Source organism: Sinohyriopsis cumingii, unplaced genomic scaffold, assembly GCF_028554795.1.
Source record: "Sinohyriopsis cumingii isolate HCF-2022 unplaced genomic scaffold, ASM2855479v2 utg000059l, whole genome shotgun sequence".
Lineage (NCBI taxonomy): Eukaryota > Metazoa > Mollusca > Bivalvia > Unionida > Unionidae > Sinohyriopsis > Sinohyriopsis cumingii.
The window spans coordinates 257,815-285,512 of record NW_028315865.1 but is presented as its reverse complement, the minus strand read 5'-3'; the positions used below and the strand labels follow the sequence as shown (position 1 = coordinate 285,512).

The following is a 27,698-nucleotide window of genomic DNA, read 5'->3' as shown; positions in this document are numbered from 1 at the left end:
GCATTGCTAGAACTGGTGGGAAGCAAAGCTTTCTCAAGACTTACCGAGCAGGCACTTGTTGATTTCACACTGAAGTGCGTTTGCAATTATATATAATGTCTGTTAACAGTTATGGACGTTACTCAGTTCGACGAGACGGCGCTGATGTTGATCTGCGCAGGTTTGTCAGCAAAACGGATTCGACCGAGTTTACCAGTAACTTTGTTGTTGGTGTAAATCCAGGTGATCTTGTGACTTTCCAAGATCAAATTAGTACACTGCAAACGTCTAACGCCGATATTCAATGTATTGCTCTCAAGTTAAGAGGCACTACCTAAAATAATTTTTCAGTGACTACTGAAGTCGGAGGAATCGAATACTCTGGCGTGTCTGTTGTGTTTACCAATGATTATCTTGATAATGTTGACGATACAAAAATTCGTGGATGGACAAATTATGAATGTGCCCCCACCAGTATACATAGCACATTCATTAACTAAAAACTGCCTACAAATGAAGTGGAAGAAAAACTGAATTTAAAGTAATGACTGGTTTAACTTTGTATAATGTGAACGGTTTTGACAAACCCAAATCTAACATCTTAACAGCCAGTGAGTCTCGATCGTATTCATTTATTATATCCGGTTATAATAATATATGGAGTCAATTAACTGTATTGATAAATAATCGACCTGGTGAATGAATAATAATACGCAACGAACCCGACACCGGTTATCCAAAGTCTTGTATATACATGTTAACAATATCATTGATAACAATGAAATTCCGTTTCATGCATTTCGCGCCTATGAAGTTGGCTATTTAACCGTCTCTGGTGTTTGTCTTCAAGATTAGATTTATTATTACATACAAGCAATAGATTCTGACCGCGGTGTTGAGATTGCATTTACATTCACTTGCATTCTTTTCCTTTTTTTTCTTTAGTGTTGATGCTGTAATCCAAACGTGCATTCGATGTAGTATAATAATATTGTTCACAGTTGCTATACTCGTACAGTGTAAATAAAACGAAACAACAGTTCAATCTGTTATTTCAAATATATCAAACAATGACCTCAAATCTGGTAAAATAGTATTTTCATAGTTCAGTAGCAACAGTATAATCAATCGAACTTTTACCGTTGCTTCCAACACGAGTATCTTTTTCAACAGTCTTGTTTCATCCTACTCTACCATTCAATGCACACACCAGTCACTTACAAAAATCAAGAACCAATGACCATTTACACTCGGCGGTGCTACATCTTTAGATAAGTGTTGAAGAACAAAATATGATATAAAGCCATCAGGGTATAAAACATTGACATCAATATTATTATCATATATCTTTTCTCTCACAATGAGGTATTTGCCGGTAAAAAAAGAACTATTTCGAATTGTAGAGAATGAAGTGCTTTGAGTGTCGCAGATGACATTAGTATTTCATTCATGAACCAGTTACTAAGGTTTCTAGTTTACCAGATAACTCCAATTCTGAATCTAACCGATTTAGTGTGCTGGTTATTTTACAATATAGGCCCCAATCATGTACATGATTTGTAATATTTAGTATACTTGTGAATCGATATTACTATTTGACCAATCATGATTAATATTGTTATCACTTGCTTTTTCTGTTGAGGATACAAAGGAGTAGACTTTACAAACGATTTTAATTCGAATTATGTGTCCTACGCCGATGGAAACTTGCTTCAAAATGTAGCAGAACATGCAATCAATGTCAGACAATTTAACACGATTCACCAAGAAAGGGGAGCAGCTTTTTAACATCAAAAACGGCATCTGGTCTATTTATTTCTTGCAATAAATGTATAAGATCCTTGTATGAATTCCCGTCTTCACGCCATTTATCAATCAATAGTTTTGTTGGATTAGGCTGACTTCCTAACCACTTTATATCCTGTTCACTGTAACCCATTTTATCTGCCAGGGCTTGCCAATCTCCAGCGTCCGAACACGCATGCTGCTTTGGATCCAGGAGCAAAATCAAATGCTGATACACTTGAGCTTCCGGTTCCTCGTTCAAAGCTCTCAGTGGTGATATTGTCTGAAAAGAACATTTTAGATGATGCTCCATTTTAGTCTGTAGAATATACGATTCAGACTTGTAATATTTTCTCATGCATATATGTATGTGTATGTGCATGTTTGCTTGTGTAACTCATCAAATCTACTTAAAGATCTGTTCTTGAATATTTCATTTTATACAGCTTTCTCTGAGGGTAAACTCTACACAAACATAATGGCTTTGTGGATATCATGCGATCTTGCACATTCATTAACAAAATGCGGATATTGAATGAACTTAGCAGCATGAGCATCTGGTATATACTACTTTGGCACCAATGTTTTAACAGAAGTCGTCCTAATATATTAAGATATGCTGTTTTTATTTATTAAAAAAGAAGCCAAATGTCTTCTACTATCGCAAACGAAGTATATCTTTTCATTCCCTTCATATAATACATTATTGTTTTCAATTGGTATATGAATCATGAATCATGCATTCCTAGGGATAGTACATGATCTTTTCCGAATGAAACATCCCAAGGGCATCAACATATCTGTGTGTATGTATGGATGGATGGATGTACGTACGTGCGTATGTATGTATGTATGTATGTATGTCTTATAGAAATAAGGACTATAAGGCGAAATTCAAAAGAAGGATTTCGAACATGTAAAAAACACGCATTGCACAAGCATTCGATGACGGTAAACCCTCTATTACAAATATAAATAAGAAGAGGGAAATTGGTCTCTAATATATTTCCAAAATTAATTAAGAGATGATATGTATATATCCATGTATTAGCAGCTAACCGCACCTTACAAATTTAAAGTAAAGTTCCAAACGTGTAAGCTCGAACAATAGAACAAAAATCATAGGATGGTAAACCATGCAAAAAGAATATAATAGCACCATGAAGGAAACATGTCTTCATTCTACTTGATTGAAGTCTCGGGGCCTGAGAGCTCTGTGGTAGCGAATCCAATACATTTTATTTGCTCTTCTGGTTCATAGATTCCAGTTTTGATGTGGGCTGCTCACGTCATCGAAATGTTTGCCAAATGAAGCACAAGTGTTCTGTACCTATTTATGTTTGTCAGCCAGATCTATTTAGAGCCACAGTCCTCTTTTATGTATCTGTCTCCAGCGCATATTGTATTCAACGAACTTTCCATTGTGTGTTTAGCGTGTGGTAACGCAGATGTTAACACCGTGTTTTCGTCCGTTGCTTTGCTGGATTAATCAATAGTTTAACAATGCTTCGAGATGTCTTGCATGTTTGTCCCCATACAGTTTGGAAGATAATTTCGGAGTATGGCTTGTTTGGGGTTTTAGTTAATCCCTGAATAGGATGTCTCTCAGTTATTTGAATCTGCAGTATGAATTAACTAATTTATTTGCACACAAAAAATAATAAAATTTAAAAATAAAAATAGGGTATATGTAAACCAGTATTGCTTTTTGGATGGCAAGAAAGAACGAATAGTACCTTTCGACAGTTCGATTTGTTATGTAAAGTATATGCATGCACATAAGTGTATATATCAGAGAAAATGAAGAATACTCGCAATACGATTGTAATAGTATTGCAAACCTTGGAATATTTGACTAACATTGTACAAATTCACAAAAGTATCAGAAATATTTATTTTAAAAAATTCTCCGCTTGTGTTTGCAATATTTAACCAATATTTACAAAACGTTTGCGAAAATTTGCAATATCTTTGTGAAACCTAAATGCATACGCATAACCATACTCTCTGTTTTGAAATGCTTCTTCAAAACCCACAAAAATAACAACCTTGGGATTTCGACTTTTTTAATGTAATCAGTTATGTCCAAGTAAGAGTCTATTATTACCTCTACTGGCACTTGCCATACCAATCGGACGTAAATCTATAATAAATGGAATAACTAGTTTTATTATTTGCCATACCAATCGGACTTAAATCTATAACAAAAGGAATTACTCTAGTTTTAATATTTGCCATACCATTCGGACTTAAATCTATAATAAATGGAATTACTGTAGATTTAATATTTATTTAAGATGTTGCTCAACCTTGTTATTAACAGTAAATAATTGTCTAGGTCTTCAATTTCTAAATCAGGTTTTTGTATAGATATGGGGGGGGTCCCTTTGTTCAGGATTCATGTAATTACGCTTTAGTTTATTTTGTTTAGTCTATTCACCATTTCAAAAGAGAAATTGATTGATTCAATATATATATATATATATATATATATATATATATATATATATATATATATATATATATATATATATATATATATATATATATATATATATATATATACATATATATATATATAAATATATATATATATAATTATTATTCCGGAATACTTAATAATCTTTTTTGTCGTGCCATCAAAACCATGACTTTTATTGACTGTCGTACATTACAAGCTTCTATGGTTATTTGTCTAGTGTTTAGAGTTTCTTTCTCTCTCATTTTATTGGGATAATTTTCCGAAATGAAATCTCGATAGTTTGTTCCCTTTATTTTATATCTTGCAAATTCTGAAATAAAAAATCTCTTCGCTAGGTATCCCTTTAGAATGAGTAATTATACATTATTTCCGTTAATATTCAGTTTATGTATTGCAATACTTCCAAGATGTATATGTTTTCTAAATTTGCAAAATATTGTGTATTCTTTTCACCATTTTCAATTCGGCGTACTTTTGATGGTAATATGGTTCCGCTAATGAGCTTCCAGCTGTATTTTCTTTTATTCTCTTTAATAAAGTTACTATTACGATTTCGTTCTTTATTCAAATAATTTAATTCGTTTTGTAACATCTTCTGAACATGTTTCTGTTCTACATTTTTCTTCCTCTCCACCTCGATTTATTTAAGAGAGAATTGTTCAGGTGCAAAACATTTCTTGTTTACTAAGATGTTACTGCATAGCTTATATAGATGACACAAGTGTTGATCGATTCTATTTTAAAATAGCAACAAGGTGCGAAAGACACCTAGCATAAACATTTTAGACACGATCAACAAATTAGTATTGTGTTATGAAGGCACATCGGATCTTTCCGCAATGCAAACTAACACGTCTGTTGTTAGCACAGGAACTTGAGTAAATTATTGAAATTGGCAATTCTGCTATGAATTAGGCAATGCTTCGTTGTAAAATGTTTTGCTCATTGATCATAGTCAAATGACAATTGTATTGAAGGACTGCAGCAATCAAATGAACAAATAATAAGAAACAAAATAGCTGCTGTGTTAAATTGAAGAGAAAATAGTTCGTATTGTTGCAGTAAAGGCCATTTTTATTCACGCAGAAAAATCTCAAGTGATTTGGATGACTTGGTTGTAATGCTTCTGGGAAGATCACAATGCTCTAGGTTTGTTATGCTTACGACTTTGTTTGTATTGGAAGTGATTTGTGTTTTTGTGTACCGTATCACTGACAGAAGGGTCATACCTTTGACTTATTATTGTATATCAAGTTTAAATGTGACATTAGCAACATTATACAGTGTTCTGTTATGTAAATCTATTTTTTTTTTTACTCCTGGTGCATGATTTTGTTTAACGTTTGTAATTTTTATTCATGATCAGAAATTGTAGGGATTATCGATATTTGGATTTGTTTAATGTTAAAAACAATAGGATCTATAAATAAATGCTCACGTACTTCTTAACAGTTATTGATAATAGAAATGTTAGTAAATATGTTTACGAGATTCTGCCTTTTTCTCATTCGACAGGTCGGTAAGGTGGTACTTTAGAAGGATTAAATTAATTCCTGTTGGGTGAGTTAAGTCACATGAATAAGTATTTTGAAATATTAGAGTGAGTAATACAATCTGTCACGTGGGGTATATTGTGACATATAATCGTAATAGACACCATGAAGGTATATATAATGAGAGTACTGAGCAATCGGATTTTATTTATATTTTGCAATCATTCTTATTGTTTGCGTTCCTGTTGTAACATCAAGTTAGACGTGTTTTGTGTTGTACTTATATATTGTTTGAGAGGACATTGGTTTGGACTGTTCGGTGGAAATAGAAACTGCTCAATTTGGGGCTATATTATCATTTCGGAAATATTGAGAATCATTGAAAGGAGTTCTGAACAAAGCCATTATGACAACATCACGATTCTTGGCGGACCAGTACATTTACGGTTCTGAAATTTATAAGGAACTTTACATTCTTTTAGTCTTTACTAGAATTTTTTCAAGATTGTACATAATAGTGTACGTGCCTCTCAAAGTTTCATTTATAACTTTGATAATTAAATTTATTTATTTAGTTTTACTAAACTTGTTGGTTTTGCTTCTTTCTGTTACTTAGTTTATCACCATATAATCGTAACTGTACGGTATGAAAAATGGTAAATGGATCGTATGAGATTATTGTTGTCTACTACCTTGGCCATGCTCTCTGCTATTTTTAAAACTGCTTTGTCTTTCCCATCCACCTGATAGGCTGCAAAGTCACAGGTTATGTATCGAGGTGGCAGAATCTTTATTGGTCTGAAGTTGAACGTGCAACTAGGAGATTGTGCATGCCAAACCGCTTCGAAGGATAACTCCTGGAATTTTGAATCAATAAATATTTGTAGTCAATTTGGCTAATATAGCAAAAGAGTTATGATATTGTTTAAACGTATTTGTGTTGCAAACAATACATTTGTAAATGTTCCAACAACATAATATTGCCTTTTCCATATAAAACTACTTTCAAATTGAAAAAATTAAGATGGCTGGCATATGTGCAAAAATTAATTTCATAAAAAGGAAACATTGTAATGCTGATATTGAAAGGAGCTATATTTATGATCCTGTGTAAAGTGTGCGTCATCTTACGTCAACATACTTCGTCTGACGTCGTCTGTTCTATTTCCATTTTAAATTCTTTTTTAAAGAATAATGGACGAAGTCAAATAAACATATTTGGATTTTTTAGAGAATATCGTGAGACATGTGCCTTTCCAAGGAAAATAAATTACCGATATCTCATCAAAAATGGCCACTTTTATTAAACACAGAAGGAAAAGAAGAAAAAATAACATTTAAATCTCTTCTTCTAAAAACAACACTAAACAGTATTTGACAAAATTGACATAAGTATTCTGACGTAAAGACAGTATCTGTTGGTACAAATGTTCCTAATTTCCATTATTTCTTTAAAGAAACCGCCTAACACGATCTGAGAATATTTGGCACAAAATGTCCTCACATAACACCTTTCAAATCGATATAAAGGATGCTTATCCGTCATCAAACACAAATACTACACTAGTAATAGAACAATATTAAACGGCTTCTCAAAAGCGCCCAAGGGAATTTAACCTAATTTAACCGAAATCATGAGGCTTGAGGTCTAATTATGCCGATTTGTCATCAACTTTGACAACCGCTTCTAGCAAAAGAAAACTTTTCGAAACCGTTTTCAAAACAACCTGCAAAAGAGAATTAAAACAAATTTGATAGACAATATTCTGGAACAAAGCCTTTTAATATTTATGCAGACGATGTTGACAGTTTATCTACAATGGAAGCCGTTACTAACAAAAGAAGAAAAACAGTAAACAATTACTTTCAAATAGCTCTGAGCATATCTGGATCTAATTTGACAGAAAGCTTCCTACAATTTAGGCTCTATTTTCAACAATAAATGCTAATCCGTCAACAATTTTGGCCTCTTTTTTAATAACAAGAAAAACCTGTAAATGATTTCTCAAAATCAGCCAAATAAAACTGGGCTAAAACCGACATAAAGCATTTTGGAATAAAGACCTTTCGTTTGCACACATAAAGAGCATCTGCCATCAAATGTAGCCGCCATTACTAAACAGAAAACCATTCAATGACTTTTTAAAGAAAATTCCCTCGAAAGAAGCCTTTCGAATTCTTGTAGAATTGACGCTGATTACTATGTAAGGTGGCCCTTTTCAAAAATTATCAAAGCCATTAAACGACTTATCAAATTAGTATCAACAGAATTATACCAAATTTGGCAGAAAGCGTGTATGATGATATAATATGGCAGCCATCACTAAACAGAGCACAGAAACTTAAGATGTTAAGAAAGCATTGTACGAAACCAGATTTCTTAGCCAGCTACCTCTCCATTTGGTTATTATCTAGATATTAGCCAAGTGAGCACATTTTTCATTCGACAAATGCTTGAAGAAGAAGATAACGACGAATCCTCTATCATTATGGTTCATTGCTTACTTATAAAATTTATGTTTAAACCTGCCTCTACATTATCGCCATTATTTTTCCAGTTTTCTGATAAACGGGACAGTTCCACCCGCACGTTATTTCCGTTATCATGGATAAAGAGTGGTACGAGAGAACCAGACAAACTCGAGTTCAGGTCATTATGTTCGATGGTTTTTAGTTCCTGTGAAAGAAATAGAGATTCGATATATAACAGTGTGAAGTTATATCGTGCAAATATCAACATTCCCAAGTCCAACTTTGATGTCTATATATATATATATATATATATATATATATATATATATATATATATATATATATATATATATATATGTGTGTGTGTGTGTATGTGTGTGTGTGTATGTATGTATGTATGTATCTATGTATCTATATGTATGTATATGTATATGTATGTATATGTATGTATATATATATGTATGTATATGTATGTGTATATATATGTATGTATGTATATACATATGTATGTGTATATATATGTATGTATGTATATGTATGTATAAATATGTATATGTATGAATATATATGTGTATGTGTATGTATGTATGTATATGTATGTATATGTATGTATCTATATGTATGTATATGTATATGTATGTATGTATAGGTATGAATACGTATGTATATATATGTATATATATGTATGTATATGTATGTATGTATGTATGTATGTATATCTATATATATATATAGATATATATATGTGTGTGTATCTATATATATATATATATATATATATATATATATATATATATATATATATGTGTGTGTGTGTGTGTGTGTGTGTATGTATGTATATATATATGGATATATAAATTTCGTGTAATTTGAGCAAAGTGTTTTGAGATATAAATATGTTTGTATAGATATTTCAACAAAAAGTTAATGATTTTGTCATAGAAAATGGTACAGTGAAGTTGGGGGTTCAATGCGAGAAAGTTACAAATGTTTTTAATCTTTATTAGATCCTGACCAGTTTTAATATAATGCTCACATTAAAATTTAGAGATCTAATTTTTTTATTTCGAAGTTCTAGTCATAATGTATCGATACACGAACCATTGTTTGCATATATCTGATATAATTTGTCCAAATTATGAAAAGAATGGTTTAGGATTTGTAGAAGATTAAAGACACTTTCTTTTACTGCGTAACGGATAGCAGAATCTCATAGAAATGTAACGTATATGTTCGCTTTAAAGTCGAGTCCTACTGCAAACTACACAGACCCAGATCTGCCGTCGCATAATGCGCCGCCAGTTATGGGTCTTGCAATATGTTAGGAGTAAACAGTAGAACAAACAAGATAATGCCTGTCACTTATGATTAAAGGGTTAATCTGTCCCGGTTTGCAAAACTAACCCATTTTAGCAAGTCCTTAAATCCGACGACAGTACCAACAAAGTGGATAATTGCTCGGTTTGTGAATTGCTTCACAACACTGATTCCCCATAATCAAACAAATTAATCGCTACAGGCGACATTCTTTCTTCCTCATTCTCACGAGCCCCATTGTAGGAATTTTCATGGGTGTCGAAATGTTAACGTTCACTCAGATCGTGTCCAGCATGGCTTCAATCGACTGAAGGGAACAGTCAGATTCGCATTATGACAGTTCCTTGTAATAAAGTACATGACATCACCAAGTATTATTGTCATTACTTCAGGTGTCTTCTTAGCAATCCGCCAAGGTCCAGTACACTTAACTAGCGGTTTAGATGAAATCTCCCACGTTATCAGCGTTAGTTTAAGCATAAAGCTTGACCATAAACCTATAATAGATTATAGATGACCTTCCGATGCCTGATAGTGGTGCCAAATTTCTCTGCACTTCGTCCCTTGCCGTCCCACTCTGCCTCCTTCTATTAAGGCATAAACTCTGCTGAGTCTTTAGGACTTCGTCTGATCTTTTGCCCGCCACAAAATCTAAAGGAAACGTTGCTTCTTGTCCCAGGCATCAGCATGATCAGTTTGAATTTAGTACAAGTTTGTTCAGGCGCTTGGTACGACACATTCGGAATACGCAGATACTGGTTCCGGTTTTTCTTTTAATTTACTTTCAACGTATAATTCAATCATCTGGCAGAATGGTAGGTTACGTCGTTCCTCCATCTTGTTAACTGAGGATAACAAAAAGACGTTTGCATTTTCTCAATTCCTAACATTACACACAATTCTTGAAATAAAACGTTTTCAGACTGTCAGCATCGATCCGACAAAATTATTTGAGGCACACCAAATCTACAGATAAAACGTTGTGTAATGACTGTTGTTCCATTGTCAATCATGCCCTTTCAAGTTTATATGTCGTTGTAAGATACCGAGATCAGTACACGCTTTAAATTTTCTACATGAAAGATACATTCTGGGAACTTGCCGCAGTCTCATCAAAGTGACTTACGTAGCGCCGATAATAACTGCAAAACCCAGTGAATATCTGTATTCTGTACCACATCTACTTTTCGAGGTCTGTTGCAACTCCTTCAGCTGATATTATATGGCCAAGATACCGCACCTCTCATACACAGCATTCATTTGTTAAATTGCATTGTCAGCACAGGTTTCAGAAGACACCAAAATGCATTTCCTTGTTCTCAAAGAAGTGGTCTAACATGCTAAAAAATACTACCGTATCTTCACTCAAGACCAAGAAACTTTATATTGCAGTCCGGCTAGAACGGCACCCTCCTTAAGTTCAACTATCAACCAAACGATATCACTTTGAATTGGCATAAACCCCAATTTCCTACTTGCAGTATCATGATACAATATCTATGTCCAGAACTAGTCCATGCCCTACAAAGAATCAAGATAATAAGTGCTTGGAATAGGAGATTGTGCATCCTTTTTGTAAGCGAGCGTAGAGCTGTGTAGTCACCGCGAAACAGTTTCTTCCCATCGTTCTTGTTTTTAGTAACACTAGAGAATGGCTTACTCAATGTTCTTTCACTCCCTTCTTCGACATGTCATTGACTTTTGTGCCAGTCTCCTGCCACAGATTAAACGACAACCTTCCGTGCAGATCCGGATCGGTGTATCATTCCCTATCTAAACAGAGTATTATATTTAATTTGTTCTACCAGGTCACCATCGTCTGTGGCAAAAACTGGAGAATTCAATCAACTGGGCATTATGGACATCAGCTGAATTGGATATCAAACGACTGCTTTAGAGCTCGAATAACTCACACAAATGTGATGGTAAATTACCTTTCGAACCTTTTGTTAAATAAGCAAGCTTTTGCGTCGATAATTCTGCAGTGTTGTGCACAAAACTGTAAATCTGTTTTCATTTGCAGTAGAATTCAATAACCATATTGGCACTGCTCTACGTTTTTTTTAACAACTGATTCCACAATTAGTATTTTCGTTTCGCACCGAATTGTGGACAGATACGTCAGGAACGGTTGTACATGCAACCTTCCACAGCCAACGTCCGTTTCTTTCGGGGCTTTAATTAATGTCCTTGTCAAACAATACAGAGGCACCCGGCCTAATCTGTAAAACAGAATCCGTTATAATTATTACATGTAATTTTTTAAACGTCTCTGATTTTGAAGCTGATACATTCGTGTCATAATTTCCCTCTTTTAACCCAGTAGTTCTAAATGTGATATAGGTTGGGTCATCAAGTTTAGCGAGAAACAAAACCAGTCTGACAGAAGATGTTTCTCAAAAACGATGAAAAGAAAAGTAAATATCGCAAAGCTATCCGGTGTTATATCGCTGAAACTGGAAAAACCTTAAAAAAGGTTAGTGTTGGGGAAAAAGTATCCCACCCTAGTTTTTGAATATTTTTTCTTTCTTCCATTTAGTACGATTTACCAGTTCGCAGTTTGATGCAATTGACCAATGTTTCATGCTGGTTAGCAGGAACCAAACCCCAAACATATAATAGATATATATTTCTTAATATATCTACTTACTAAAATATTACAGGTGTGAATATCCCAAGATATCCTTATTTTCAGAAGTTTGACCGAAGTCAATTTATGACATTAATGTGTGTGTGTGCAAAGTATAGTGCATTTATTTTCTTGTTTTACCTGGTATTCCTTGTAATCGTTAACACAATATATCCTGGTGGTAAAAATCTCTTTGTTACTAAGGCCCGGTGAAAAAGCTACCATTTTGACCGCCTTTGCAGCAATTTGTCCTTCCTTGGATTCTCCAACCAGGGTATACAATGTAAAATGATAAGGCTTTAAGCATACTTGTGCGGACATCATGGTCTTTACTATAGCATCGTCAACACTGATAATAGACCATTCATTTGCATCTTCTAAAGCCCCTTCCCTTTTAAAAACACTAGTGTTCCAATTTTCGAGATTGAGAGCACAATGCGGGAAAGTCAGTTGTGGAGGACGTTTAAACTGAATACCACTCGGTTGACATAGTACGATTGGGCTTAACAGAGCTTGTCGCTTTGCTAACTTTGGCTGGAACTTTTCGTCCCAAATAATTCCCACTGAAATAACAACCGAATCGTCTAAGGCATCTCTTGGAACTTTGAGATGAACTCCAGATATGACAATTTCTCCTCCGCCTTTTCCAATTTTTTTATGGGCGAAAACGCCTTCTTTGTAATGTGTGTATGTCATCGTATTTGACGATTCTGGTGTATCTATCAAAAACGACGTTGGTCTTCCACTCAAAGTATTGTCATCAAAAACGCCAGAAAAAACTGTGTTTCTGTCAGTGTCATCACAAGAATTTATGTGAATTTGGTCAGCGGGAACTATTTTTGTTGACTTCTTTTCATCCTTGTAATAATTTTGAGCCAAAGCCACCATCTGGGATGCTAAAGGTTCGTGTCCAAAGATATTCGCGTATTCTCGTTCAATCTGTATGGTGCATCTTGGTTTAACTCGCATAGCAGCCTTGTTACCTTTATCGGATCGTCTCATTTCAACGTTTTCTATTACGTTTACTTCATTTACGTCTATAGCACTGTCAGTCAACGCGCTGTTAAATTTTGATGAAGTTAACTGTGCGTCATGATTAGTTTGTGTTTGTCTGGTCTCCGCCAATTGTTGAAGATTGAGAATATCCTCTTCGTGTTGTCTAAGCTTACGGTACAGAAGATAAATACAAACGCACGCTATGGCAAGAATTATAGAGGTGAATACTAAGGAGACAGTCAGCCCAATCAACCAGGCTTCCTGAAATGAAACGAAACATCGATAAGTTTCCATTGCTGTTTCTTTTTTATACATTTTAAAAATGAACCTCACTCCCGTCAGTCTGTCTTTTTTATCAATTCATACACCTAAAAGCTGAACTTTATGAATCAGTCATTACAAATGTTCGTTTTGCACCAATGTTGCTGAAGGTCAAATAAACATTTACAGTGTCATCATAGGAAAGGTTGCACGATTTTCAACCAAATGAGAATAGAAGATGGTCTAATCATGGCTTACAAGTTTGGTAAATTAATATTAGTGCTGACAAAAGCATGAAGTGTCTCATATTTGTTTCTGCTATAATGAAATAATCCATTATTGCAATTCAAATTTTTCATCTTGAAGTTAGTAATTTCTTGGATTTAAAACAGAATTCGTTTGAATTCATCTATTTAGTATTCCGCCACTAATCAATACCTGACACTATAATAAAGCAATATCAAAGCACATGGTGAGCAGCGTGAAGACAATGGAGTTCGACAAATATTAAAACAAATTTGTGGTATACTAAATCCAGTAGATTTGGTGCTGATGCAAATCCGGAAGCAAAGATCCTAACAAACAACGACCTTATATGGAAATAATAGAACCCTTTTCCAATCCACGAATTTAGGTGCCAAACGAAATATCCATTTTTCAACAAGATACCAAAATTGACACTCACAAAAAAACAAAAATGCACCCTGCATGACAACCAGACTGTCATTTTGTTGAAAATAGTTAGCAAATCAAATTCGATAAGTACACTAGCTTCTTTATTAATGTATTTGCCTACTTTGTTTGTTTTTACAGAACTGAAATTTAGAAAGGCATTGAATTAACAAGAATAAAACCAAGCTACCCCATGGTTGTTTTTGTATGTATGTAAGTTATGTGTCATGTGACGGAGAAGCCCTGACATTATAACGTATATTCCTTATTCAGATTTGAAAGCCAATCAAGTGCTAAGTTTAATTTTGACTTACCTGTGAAGCCATCTTGTCTAACTGTTCGATCGATGAACATCAACGGGATAACCTGCTAAAAAAAGAGTGTTAAAGCATTGAGAGCAAGTTTATGATCAATTCAGTTTTAAAAGCAATACCAAGCAATTGTATATTGTACATTTCAACGTTAACAGAAACACTAGTCAGTGGAATATCTAGTACATTTAAATGTTAAAAGCAACACCAGTCAGTGATATATACGTATATACATATATATCATTAATCGGTGATACACGCGATCCCATGCTGGATCCAGTTCACTTGAAAGGACTGTTATTTGAAATATTATTTGTATTCTTACATATATAATTTGCATTGAAAGGTTGACCTTTATCCATGTCTGAGTGTAGGAATCAGACCTAAATGGTATCGCTGTATCAATTGTTTTTCCATGGACCTCAGTTCAAATAGTTTGTGATATAAATATACATTCTATCATCCTCAGCATGCATGTCACACACTGTCATAGAGAACCATGTTAGATTGTAAATATGACAAGGACAAAACCAGGTACTCCATTGCATTTAAGAGAGATAATTCTGCTAGAATTAGACAGGTGTAAGAGTTATCTAGTCACAACAGACATATGTCCAGCCATGTGTACCACATTTTTTAAACATCATACAAAATACAAAACATGATCTAGTTATGAATTAACATAATTTTACATGTTGCAAGTGTTGTTTATTTCTGAATACTTCCGCCCTCCTGTGTTTGTACAATTGGTACCGTTATACCTATAGCCAACCTGATTTTTTTCAATAATCTGTGATATAGCTCTGGACTGTACAAGTAACAAGTGTGCTTAGTCTCGCTTGTCAAAAACAATTTTATGAGGTGCCAAGCTGTGTCTTATTTTAATGTGTACGTAATGGTCCTTGAACTATTTCAGCTGCTGTTTTCATATTTGTGCTTTACTACCTAACCACATACTGAGAATAAAATGAATCGTTTTAACCATGAGATGTGTTTTATTCATATCAGCACTTATTGAACTTCACATGGCTTGTATTGGATAGATCACATTATGTCATATTATGTAATAACTAGGTCAAAGGTCAATATACCAAATAGTGTCTACCTCTCCTACTTCAAAAAGTACGGTTCACCTAAAATAGAGGACTTAATATTTGTTTGTTAGATGCAGAACTTAACATCAAAAACAGGTGGACATGACCCAATCTTTTTACAAAGTATAAGCTTTGAACACTGTACAGTGTCTGTCTGCAGATACATGAGGTCACTAACCCCCAGTACTCACACAAAGGTCTACCTACCCATCCTCTTTGTAACACAAATAAAACGCTTCCCTCCTTTGTGTTGTGAATAAAATTGATTCAGTAAGCCAGTCAGTCACCAAAATATAGTAAATCACAGCTGCTAAGTGGTTATGTTGGATCTGGGGTGAAAATTGGGGAATAAAATACAGAACAATGCGAAATTTAAACAATAAGTACAGTGAGTCAAATGCAGTTAAAAACAAGAGGAAAGTGTGTATCTAAAAGGTAGATGTAGCATATTATCACGGAATTAAAGGAAGTGAAAGTTTGATGACCTTACCTTGGATAAATATATGTGGACGGGGCCCCATAAGTCCAAGGACAGTCCGAAGGCAACTGTGCTATTGCATCCTTTACAGGCACCCAAATTTCATGCCCATCTAATATAAAAGGGTGAATAATTTAGATACTATAGATACATCTACATAAGAAATTAACAATAATAGGCTTCAGTTAGGCAGAAAAATACCTAAACCAAACAAAACATACTTTATCAGTTTTTAAACTTGTAAACTTTACTGTGAGAAATTATTCAATTGCTTCTACTTACATTTGCATCACGATCGCGAGCTAATATAATGCTTCACAAATCTCCTCTTTATTTTCATAACCAATCACTGAAAATGTGACTTTTTATTTCTTGAAATGATATGTCTGGTGTAAGAGAGATAACTGAATTATATGCATAACGTGAGGTATTTTTATTTCCTCCAATATAATATCCATGTAACATGGACCAGTTGATGAACGATATGCATTAACTTCAATGCAATCTACTTATCAAAAAATACATTATTGATAAAGTGAGAACCTAACATTCAGACTTGTATATGTAGTGGAAATCTCAAGAGGGATGAAATTTTGTTTGTCTGAGATGAGGTGCGGCTGTTTTATATCGCATAGTTCATGTTCTCTACAATGCCGGCATGTGGAGTGTAGCCTTCCATAACCATGCAGATTTGACCCCGTGCCAGTTTGGACTCTTGCAATGGGAAGAACAGTTTGAAGAACAGTGTGGACTTGAATGGAAGGAATACGAAATATGTGACTAAAATAGTTATCACTCTGTAATGTTGGACCTAATATGGAAAATCCACAAGAACAGCTGGACAGAAATAAATAGAATTACTTGAAAGTCATTAGTAGATTATAACTGAGCTTATACAAGTGTCAATGGGAAATGCTCCCTTGAGCAAACTGCTCTTGCCTGTTGGTATTCCCTGCTACTTCAGCAAAAGAGAATTCAAGGGAACTTAACTAAATCAAATGCAGGAACAATTTAAAGGCAGGATAGTGTACAAAAATGGACAATTAGAGCAGGACAATTAAAATCAAAGTAGTGAAAGAATACCATATATTTAATAAATTACCTAAAATTACTCATACCAGAATATAATACATGATACAAGTGATCTATCTACAAGTGAACCTAGAATGTTCTCTATCCTGGTTTATGGCATGACTTAAAAGAACAAGATAGCTGTTTTTGTACACATGATTTTTCATCTTTTGCAGGTAAAATAGTCAATATTTGGCCAAACTTAACTATATTATCTTTACATAACTTATTTTGTTGCATGTATGCCAATCTTGAAGCTGACTACACAGACTACACAGACATAAAGCCATCAGTTTATGTCTGTCATAACTAGAGCTACAAAATGCCCCATGCAAAGCCAACTTGAGCTATTTTCTGAAGACTTCATGCATTTTATTCTTAAAAGACTGTCAATATTTGACCAAAAATGTTCAGCATCCATTTGTTTTCCAACATCAAACTAGTACAGTTCATAAATGCCGCCCACATGCATGCGTTTCTATGGATGCACTGTGAGGCTGTTCTTCCCTATAGGTATCACGGTACCAGTTGTTTTTTCCATAGACCTCAATGCTAATGTTTTTTTCTAAAAAAATAAATATACCTTTTATCCTTCCTCAGCATACATGTCACACAATGTCATAGAGAACAATGTTAGATTATCAATTTGACAAGGACAATACCAGGTACTAAATTGCAATAAGGTAGATAACTCTGCTGAACTAAACAGGAGTAAGAGTTATCTATTCAAGATAGACATAATTCAGCCATCATTTTAAACCAAAATCATAAAAAATACAAAATATAACCTGGATATGAATTAACATAATCACACATGTTACCAAGAGGCTCAACTTTTTTTAAGCCTTACAGAAAGTACAACTCTTACATAATGCACCAATCACAGCTAATTTTGTTGCTTATTTCTGAATACAATGTTCCCTACACCTTAAGTTCCGCCCACCTGCGCTCGTACAATTGGTACCGCTATAGCACATGTCTAGTGTCATGTACAGAAAACGTGTTTATTAAGTTTGGGTTACAGATACAGGCTCGATACTGTCCTTAGAATTTTCCAGAAAAAAAATTAGTTTACAGTTTTTTTGAAAATTTCTATTAAGATGACTCTCATGGTCGTCTTCAAATTGTGTTTTGGGATTTTAAGTTAATTTTGATTCTATTAAAATTACTCATTAACATCGATCTTAGTGGAATCATTTATAGTTGTGTTGAGTTCAGAGGATTTAATTTATTTATGTTCAGTATTCACTGGAATTACAATGTGCTCATTGACGTAGAACTAAATAGAAATTATGATCAATTCATTCAAACACATTTTGGATTATATAATTGACATTGATCAAGACTGTTGGCACATTATCACTTTCAAGGCTACTGACATAACAGTATATTCCATATTGTAATTCATTTGGAAGCCATCAAGGAATTCATTCGAAATATTCTATACTTTTGGACTTGTGATATAACATTTAGTACTATACAAGATTTAATTCACAATATTAAACGTTCTTTTTAAACTTTCACTTTGCATTCTAGGGAATTAAATTATTTGCTGCATTTTGAAAACATGTTGGGTTTCGCTCTTTTCTTTTACATTATTTAAGACCATCTAAGCGTAACCACAAACTAGGAGCTCTTCTGGGGTCTGAACTTTTCTAAAATATTTCAAAAAACTTCAATTAGTTTTTGAAACTTATTTTCTCGTTGTTTCTGATAATTTTAGTCTCTTGTGTATTAGTTTGAGAAATCTTTACTGAAACCAACAAACTTTCACAATGGCATCTAAATGTAGAAATTTATTTTAAATCCTACCCAGAATGAGCTAGAGTCCTTGACTAAGAATTGTTTCAGCTTGCCAGACAATACGATCTTCCTGAAGCGAAGTCTTCTTTAACGAAGCAAGAAATAAGAAAATTTTGGTCCAATGGTGGAAAAGATTTGGATAAAAGTCATCTGAAATAGAAAGTCTTTATCTGACTCTATAATGAAATTTAAAAAATATAAATAAATTTAAAAATCAGATATTAATAGAGATTATAAAATTCCATCTTAAGAAAGAAATGATGGAAATCCAAAATCAAAATGTGGAAAGAGAAACAACCGTTGCTGAAACAGGAAATGGAGAGAGAGAGAGACAAAGACATGAAATCTAATACAAATGCAAAGAGAAAACTAGGAAATAGACGTACAAATGAAGAAAGAAAAGAGAAATGCAATTCAGATTCAAACAGATAGAACTGGCAAGCAATACCCACCTTCCGTTTCATATAAAAGTTCACGTTTTGGTGTTACGAAAAATATTAAGTTGTACCCCGTTTCAAAGAAAAAAGGTAGATCAATATTTTCCTCATTTTGAGAAAATTACTGAAATTTTGAAACGCCCAAGACAGCACTGAACTTAAGTATTACAAAGTGTACTTCCTAACAAAGCTCGTGAAATCCACACGTTATTGTCGGAACAACAAAGTGTTAATAATGATGTGGTCACTGAATGCAGCTTGGGAGGTTAAAATTTAAATTATGAGGTATAAAGACAAATGGTTTAGAAACTGTAAAAAAGAAACTGGAAAGACACATGTTAAATTTGCAAGAGAAAAAGAAAAACTATTTCATTGGCGGTGCTCAACCAAGAACGTTGAACACAGTTATGACACTTCTGACAGCTCGTAATAGTTGAAGAGTTCAACATTTGTGGTCATAGTGGCGTAAAGATCTACCTGAGCAAAAAGATCGAAACTTTAAGAAAGGTTCTTGTACAGCTGATGAATACTCCTTGACACACAAATTTTCATTTCTCAATAGGTCTTCCTCTCAGCAGGTTGGGGAAGTGGACAAAAAGAATCCGTCTCAGTCAACTTTTAGCAGTCAACTGAGTTTTTACAATTGCTCTCAAAGATGAAATCACGGTCACGTATTAAAGCAATACACTGCCTATATCACCTTCGCATGGGTTCCTTTGAAGAGTTCCCCTTTATCACTTACTCTTGGGTTATCGTTACAGACGATCGTAACTTCGTGCTCTTTTTATACTCTAAAATACCAGAAACTGAAATTCGCGTTCCTTTTCGAACACAGTAATAACCATGGCGAAAACTGATATGTGGGGACAATTAGTCGCCTGCCAGCAGAATCTAAATAGCCTAGATCTCCATCTAACAATTAAATTTATACTCAATGTGTACATACTTTACCATTCTAAATTCACTTAAACTATATTTATGTTTAATGTTTTCAGTAATTTACACTTTTTATGTGAAATTCACACAATAGAACATTTTCGTCTGCTTTTAAGCAAACCGTTGCATCCAGGGTGGGTAAATCATAAACCATTGATTCATGGTACACCCTTGCACGCGCTCAAGTACTTTTGAATCAGGTGTGTTCGCACAAACGCTATAATAGTGCGTTAGCGTAGATAAACCCTATAATCCAAATTAGGTTCCTTACTTTACACCCCACCCCCGTGTTACTATAACTCGTATAGATAGTATCAAATAAATAATACTTGTACTGAACAACCATAGAGTGCTTACCATTACTGACCATATTAACCCTGCATATATGAAATAGTAAGATACGCATGAATATTTTAATCGTTATTACCAATTAATTGCTTGATATGCAATGCATTATTATGTATTGGTATGCTTCTGGTATGTTCACTTGTATTAATTTGAACTACATATGTATGCAATTCTTTACTAATAGCTATTAATTACATCATTGTCTTACCAATATTTATAGCCAACTCATTGTGCAACTAAATGATGCTGTTTGAACTACGAATGTGTTTTCTAATCATGTAATCACTGCAATACTTAAGTCTTACATTAGCACGTTACCATTCTAAAACACTTCATTTACTTGACTTACATGGTTAACCTTTTGTTATTGAATATTCTTGCGTTTATTTGATGCCTGCGCTCGTTAATTGCACCCTTTAAATAAGTTTATATATTCTTAGGTGAACCAGAAGCTGGGGTGACAATACAAACCCTTACTGAATGTGTTGCCCATATATGACGGTCGACGTGAAAAAATATGGTGGAGGTAGTGGGATTCTATGAGTTATCCTTGAAATAATAACTTGTTTGGGGCTGAGTTGTCTCCCTTCTGATTTAAAAGTACAGTTGGCGTATGCTACCTACTTGCATTATATCCCTTTTTAGATTTAATTTGTGAGAGGATTAAATCCTTTTGTCAGTGGTACACTTAAGACCCGTATATAGGTGCGTTTTTCATCCAAGGAAGGTTGATTCAGAGATCACATTTTAAGAAAGATTATGAATCTCCCCTTGAGCAGGAATGCACATTTAACGCTTTTGAAGGAAACTTATCTGATATGCAGGAGGCTTGAAAGGTAGGGATCGTAACATTCATCACATATGTAACTGTATAGTATTTAGTCAAGGATTGAAAACCTGTTCGTCTTTATATGACAAAGAATGGATGAGAAGTACATAATACACAAGAAAATGTTATGCTTTTTACAGGCATATTTTTCTCTCCTATGGGCAAGAAGATCTCAGATATGAAGTCGTAGATACAGAGTGTGCGTTTGACAGTGACCAGACCTGCGGAGGGTATCAAAACTAACATTCTGAGTTGAGGTCTAATTCGAGGTTACAGCAGGTACGTTCTAGCAGCATCAGAGCTGGTCCTTCTTAAATCATAATTTTGGCTTCGAATGAGTTATATATAAATTCCAGTGATAGCACTGAGTGTATATATGTTAGGTTTTCAACCTTCGGCTATGTGCCTGAAGATGATTCATATCAGCACCAGAAAAGCAAGACTTAGTGAAGTCTTTAAACGCGATCGTTAGGTTGGGGTAAGAATATTCTTATGTAATAGGCGCATATCTTCTAACACCATCTGTAGTTCCTCGAAAAAGAAGCGTTTCCACGGAGTACCACTAACTGAAAGATGCTATATAGATGGATAACCTTTACCAATCAGCCAGGGTAAACACAGGAAGATATCACACAGGATCGGTGGCGCATCTTTCTCAACCTTCCAGCTCTCCAACCACATACATATATTGCACCCAGTCATTTGAGAGATGCTGGTCCAGGCTGTATTGCTGTTTTACAAATGGCATCAATAGTCTTTTGACAAATGAAAATCACGTGTGGATATAATTCAGGGTCTATTTGAACATAGATGATAGAATGGGGAATTTGTTATCATCAAATGACCACTTGGCAGGATTGGTGTTACGTTTGTTCTCTCTTACAAAACGTAACAATAAAAAAGTGAATTCAACAAGCTTTGTAAATTTAACAAATAATTTATTTCCCTAGAAAAACAAGGTACAAATGACAAAAAGAAGTTACGGTTTTAAGAATAAAATCCCAAAGTTAATCCAAGAATTAAAAAATGAAGTCCTAGAAATAAAAATCCCTAATGAAATCCAAAATAGAAGGTGATGACGTATGCTGTGGTCAACGTCGTACTGATGTTTCAACAGTTCTTTGTTGAATCACAAAAAAATAATTTTCCAGCGTTTGAATTCTGTGTACATTTCGATAACTGTCCTTGTCCAAGAATTAATTTAGAGCACAAGTACTTTCAGGGGGCAAAAATCTCTTAGAATCCAAATAATCTGAAGAAGAAAAAAATTACCGCAAAAAAACAGGTCACAACATTAAAAAAAACGTTAGCTTCTCAAGCGTTATGGCAAGAATAACTATTATTTCTCAAAATATCAATAATAAATCTAGCCACAACGCAAAACAGGTTCCCGGATGTGGGTCCATCCTCTGGAAAAACCTAATTGATACATGTTATTTGTCACGTACTCGATTTCACTTTATGAATCCTACTCTGAGAAAGATTAAAAAATGTTTACTACAACTCTTACTGATTCTGAATCAAGGTCAAGAACTAGGTCAGCATTAGATACAAAGTTTATATTATTAGTTGTTTACAAAATAACGGTTAGGTCAAACAGAACTGAACTGATTTTCTAGACAGTGTCAAATGCTATCAATAAAGTTACATTACAATAGAATTTTTAAAAAATAAACAAACAAACAAAGAACTAAATTAATCAAATATAAATTAAATAAAATTTACGTAACAATTGATCCAATTAATTTTGTTTTACATCTAGACATATGGCAACCATTTTTAAATTTGCATTGGTCCAAACATCTAAATGCATGATCCAGTAAATGAGGGAGACATACCTGTTGACGTTGCCATGCAAAAAAAGCCAAACAGCTGTTGACTAATTACAGTTTCTGGTTAGGTTGGTTAATAGATATATTCGTGATCCAAGTCTAGTAATGTTGGTACACTGAACAGCAGAAAAAGTACTAGCAAACAACTTTATTAACAAGTTTTTGGGAGAATGGGATATATTTAAGAAAACCTGGTGGCACCTGGCAAACCTACTTGCTGTGCTTGTGGAATGATACCTGTAATATTTCAGTTTCCTGTCATTGTCATATTTTATATTTATTAATCTTACATCAAGACAGATTGATATAGATGATCGCTGATTTCGGTATTCTGATGCAGTCTTTTATATCTTTAATATACAAACCCATTACTGTTATATGTATTAAACACTTTTAACATATTAAATCTATAGAACAAATTAACTATGTTTCACTTGAAGAATGTTTGGCTACTCAATTAATGTCAGCTTTAGCATGAGTGTTGACACTGTAGACTCCTTAGTGTACACATTCTTGGTGCTACATTAAATAAACACTTCTAAAATATTAGATATTTTAAAAATCCATTCTTTTCAATATGGAGGAATGTATAAATTATTTAATGTACAAATCCTTTGCTGCTACATTAAATATACAATTTTAACACATAAATACATAAAAAGTATATTTTCTATGCTTGGAGAAAATGTGCTTGCAGATATTATGTCCCTATAGCATATATGTATAAACCCTCGCTTTCATTGGTAAGCTAGTAATTGTCTTCATGATTTGGCATGTAATACTTGGAATGTTTAATATATTTTAAAAAATATTTGTTTAATTGCAGTTTGTATTTAGTTTACCTCTAATGAATAAACATCGATGTTTATATCGACTTTCTCTTAAGTATTTTATTTATTCTGATAACTTTATATAGTTTTGATACAGTTTGATTCAAAGTTCTAATCTCCGATACTCCTCGTTGATAGACTTAAATTAATCTTTTATTTTTTTTATTATTTTGGCACGTATGGAGTGTTTTGCAATATCATTATTTTTGTTGACATTGAATACTAAATATTTACTAAGTATACTAAATCTATATACAGACCGCTCCGTGAACTAGTGGTTACAGAGTCCCCTTCGGATGCAGGAGATCGCGGGTTCGAACCCCGGTCGAGTAATACCAAAGACAAAAATGGTGCTAACAGCTGCATCACGCTTAGCATTAAGAGGTTAATGTTAGAACTGGTCAGGATAACGTGACTAGGTGGGACATCGTACTGCGTGTCTGCGGCATGATGCCCCCAATGCAAGACATCACTATAAACTGCCACACTGCAGACATCGTAGTGATACGGCTGACAAAGTGTTAAAGCTACGTTCAAAATCCAGATCACGCGCACACACACAAATCTGTGCACATTGAGGGGAATGATAGAAAGGAATATATGTCTGATTAGTAAAGACAGAATAAAGTCAGATTTGTATGAGAATGTTGTTACTTAATATTAATACAAATAATTTTTAATATGTAACTGGTAAAATTTAAATTTATATGGTCTTAAAGTGAGCACCAAGCACTTCCATAAAACAGACCACCAAGTAGCATGTTCAAGTATTATAACTTATTTTGTACGTAGTTACTTCCACAGAACTGATAACCCTGTAGTCTGTTCAGGTGATTGCAACTGGTTACCTGAGGACACTTATTAATTGTAACTGGTTACCTGAGGGCACTTACTGGGGCCGTAACAAGACAGACCTTAATTACAAATTTTAGAATTTAATTATATGTTTTAGGTTCTCTGCAACTCGTGATGGTACATTATAAATCATGTCACTACAGTAAACGATGCAGCAAAGAGGAAGCATAGAATTTTTAAGCCGAGATTAATTGCATTTCACTCCGGATTTAAATCCCCGAGCAATACAATTGTTTGGGTTTTTTTCAAACCTTTCTTTGTGGTATGTATGTGGAGAAATAGGTGTTTCAAAAGTTTTCTTTAACATCCAATGTAGGTAATCCTTTGCTGCATGCTATTAATCACACAACTGTTCTATAAACATGTATGATCAAGCGTTGTGCTATTAAATGATATTGTTTGTACTTAAAATGGTCTTGCTCATCATGTCTTCCATATCCATGCTTTAAGTTGTAGATAACGATGCAACCACTTTAAAAACTTTTCATGAACTTGATTTGTATTCTACGCCACATCTTTGCTAGCCAAGGTTACGATCACTCTATCTACACTATGGCATATCGAACATATATGTCTGTGCTTCGGGTCTGTGAATTTCATTGGATGCGGCGACAAGTCATTGAATTCCTGATTTCACTGATGTAATCAGACCCATGTTTACAGAGGTTTGAGTGGCTATTCCACTTTAAACATTGACTGGCTCAGGACACGTTTCAGGTTCTGTAGAATGTTGAAGTGACAAGAGTGTTTTTGCTGCATCAGCCTTCTTCTTTTTTCACTGACCTTTCCAAACCTCGTGAATAACTGGAAAGTGGATCACGTGGTGATGTCGAATTTAAAAGTGTGTCCCATGTTAGTCGATGGTGCCCAGTCAGGATCTAAACTGTCATACAGTGCTGAATGTTTACCTGAAATTATTTGAAAGTGAGGAACATTATTTGAATAAAATATTGACTTATTGTAGTTTGTCACAGGACATTATTGACCTGCATATTACTATGTAACCATATTGATAAATCTATAACGACAATAAAATTATCAGCTCCATTTGCATCTGTTAACTTAACGTGATAAATAATGTCTGTAGACAGATAATAAACTTTACCATTTGAAAGACAGTAATATCAGACATTTGCAAGCATAAAACTGAAGATACATTGCAAAGGGAGACTAAGCGTAAAACGTGTATCATTGTGAAATGCGTCATTTTAGTTTCAAAACTTCATTTCATGTATAAATCGAATTCCTTGTATGTGTGTGAGAGAGAAAGATTTATACTAACCAGTGATAAAATAGGCTGAGCAGACTCATATGATCGTAGTCGGTTGGTTTGAGATCAGCCCTTGCGATCTTAGCAAGAAATTTATTTCTTCTTTTTTCCGAAGGTTCCTTAGTTTTATCCTCTTGATGCGCTATCAACTTAGGCAATCTATAAAATTACTTTTTATCTCTATCGTGCCTGTTTGCAGATTTAAATACCACACAAAGGGAAGGCACTGTGTTCAAGCTTACTTGCTTAATGTACACGCTGTCGCTATTTGCGTTGTCTACCGTGATGGATGCAGATATTCTTGTTGAAGTCACGCGAGAACTCTCCGCCGATGTACAATGCACAACGCTATAGGTATAACAGTACCAATTGAACTATCCCAAGTGGACGGAGCTTAAGGTGTAGGGAAAACTGTATTCAGAAACAAGCAACAAAATTAGATGTGATTGGTGCATTAGATAAGAGTTGTACTTTCTGTTAGGCTTAACAGAAAGTTGAACCTCTTGGCAACATGTGAGGTTATGTTAATTCCTATCTAGATCATATTTTGTATTTTTATGATTTTTTTTAAATGTGGTACACATGGCTGAAAATATGTCTGTTATGACTAGATAACTCTTACCCCTGTCTAGTTCCAGCAGAGTTCTCTAACTTAAATGCAATAGAGCACCTGGTTTTGTCCTTGTCAAATTGGCAATCCAACATTGTTCTCTGTGACAGTGTGTAGCTTGCATGCTCAGGTAGGATAGAAAGTATATTTATTTCACAACATATTAGCATTGGTGTGTATGGAAAAACAATTGTTACCATGATACCTATAGAGAAGAACAGCCTCACAGTGTATCCGTAGAAACGCATACTGTGGGCGGCATTTATGAACTGCACTAGTAGTTTGATGAAGGAAAAACAAATGGATGCTGAACATTTTGGGTCAAATACTGTCAGTCTTTTAAGAACAAAAATCTTCAGAAAATCGCACAAGTTGACTTCGCATGGGAGCTTTTGTAACTATAGCTATGACAGTTATAAATTGATGGCTTTATGTCTGTGCAGTCAGCTTCAAGATTGGTATAAAAGCAACAAAATAAGTTATGTAAAGATAATATAGTTCATTTTGGCCAAATATTTACAATTTACCTGCACAAGATGAAAAATCATGCATAACAAAAATCTTGTTCTTGTAAGGCATGTTATAAACTAGGATAGAGAACACTGGGTTCACTTGTAGATAGATCACTTGTATCATATAGGATATTCTGGTATGAGTAATTTTAGGTAATTTATCAAACATATGGTATCACATTTTTGTACACTTTCCTGCCTTGAAATTGTTCATACAGTTTATTTAGATAAGTTCTCTTGCATTCCTTTTTGTTGAAGTGGCAGGGAATACCAACAGACAAAAGCAGATTCTTTAGTTCAATATTTCCGATTGACATTTGTGTAACCCAATTATAACCTACTATTGATTTTCAATTAATTCTATTTATTTCTGTCCAGCTGTTCTTGTGGTTTTCC

General features: G+C 34.1%; 1 protein-coding gene across 4 annotated transcripts in view; it reads right to left on the bottom strand.

The window, feature by feature from the left end:
* Nucleotides 1–591: 591 nt before the first annotated feature.
* Nucleotides 592–27,698, bottom strand: part of LOC149774977 (UNC5C-like protein) — a 33,218-nt gene continuing 6,111 nt past the window's right edge. The window contains exons 2-7 of one of the 4 annotated variants that reach the window (XM_089944578.1): nucleotides 15,982–16,081; nucleotides 14,401–14,455; nucleotides 12,299–13,414; nucleotides 8,270–8,416; nucleotides 6,432–6,596; nucleotides 592–2,047 (exon numbers count right to left, since the gene is read on the bottom strand). In XM_089944578.1, the coding sequence (XP_089800704.1) occupies nucleotides 1,730–2,047; nucleotides 6,432–6,596; nucleotides 8,270–8,416; nucleotides 12,299–13,414; nucleotides 14,401–14,412 (1,758 nt within the window). In that variant the 5' untranslated portion in view covers nucleotides 14,413–14,455; nucleotides 15,982–16,081 and the 3' untranslated portion in view covers nucleotides 592–1,729. The remainder of the gene's footprint in view (nucleotides 2,048–6,431; nucleotides 6,597–8,269; nucleotides 8,417–12,298; nucleotides 13,415–14,400; nucleotides 14,456–15,981; nucleotides 16,082–27,698) is intronic. The other 3 variants (XM_089944579.1, XM_089944580.1, XM_089944577.1) reach the window with 3 other exon arrangements.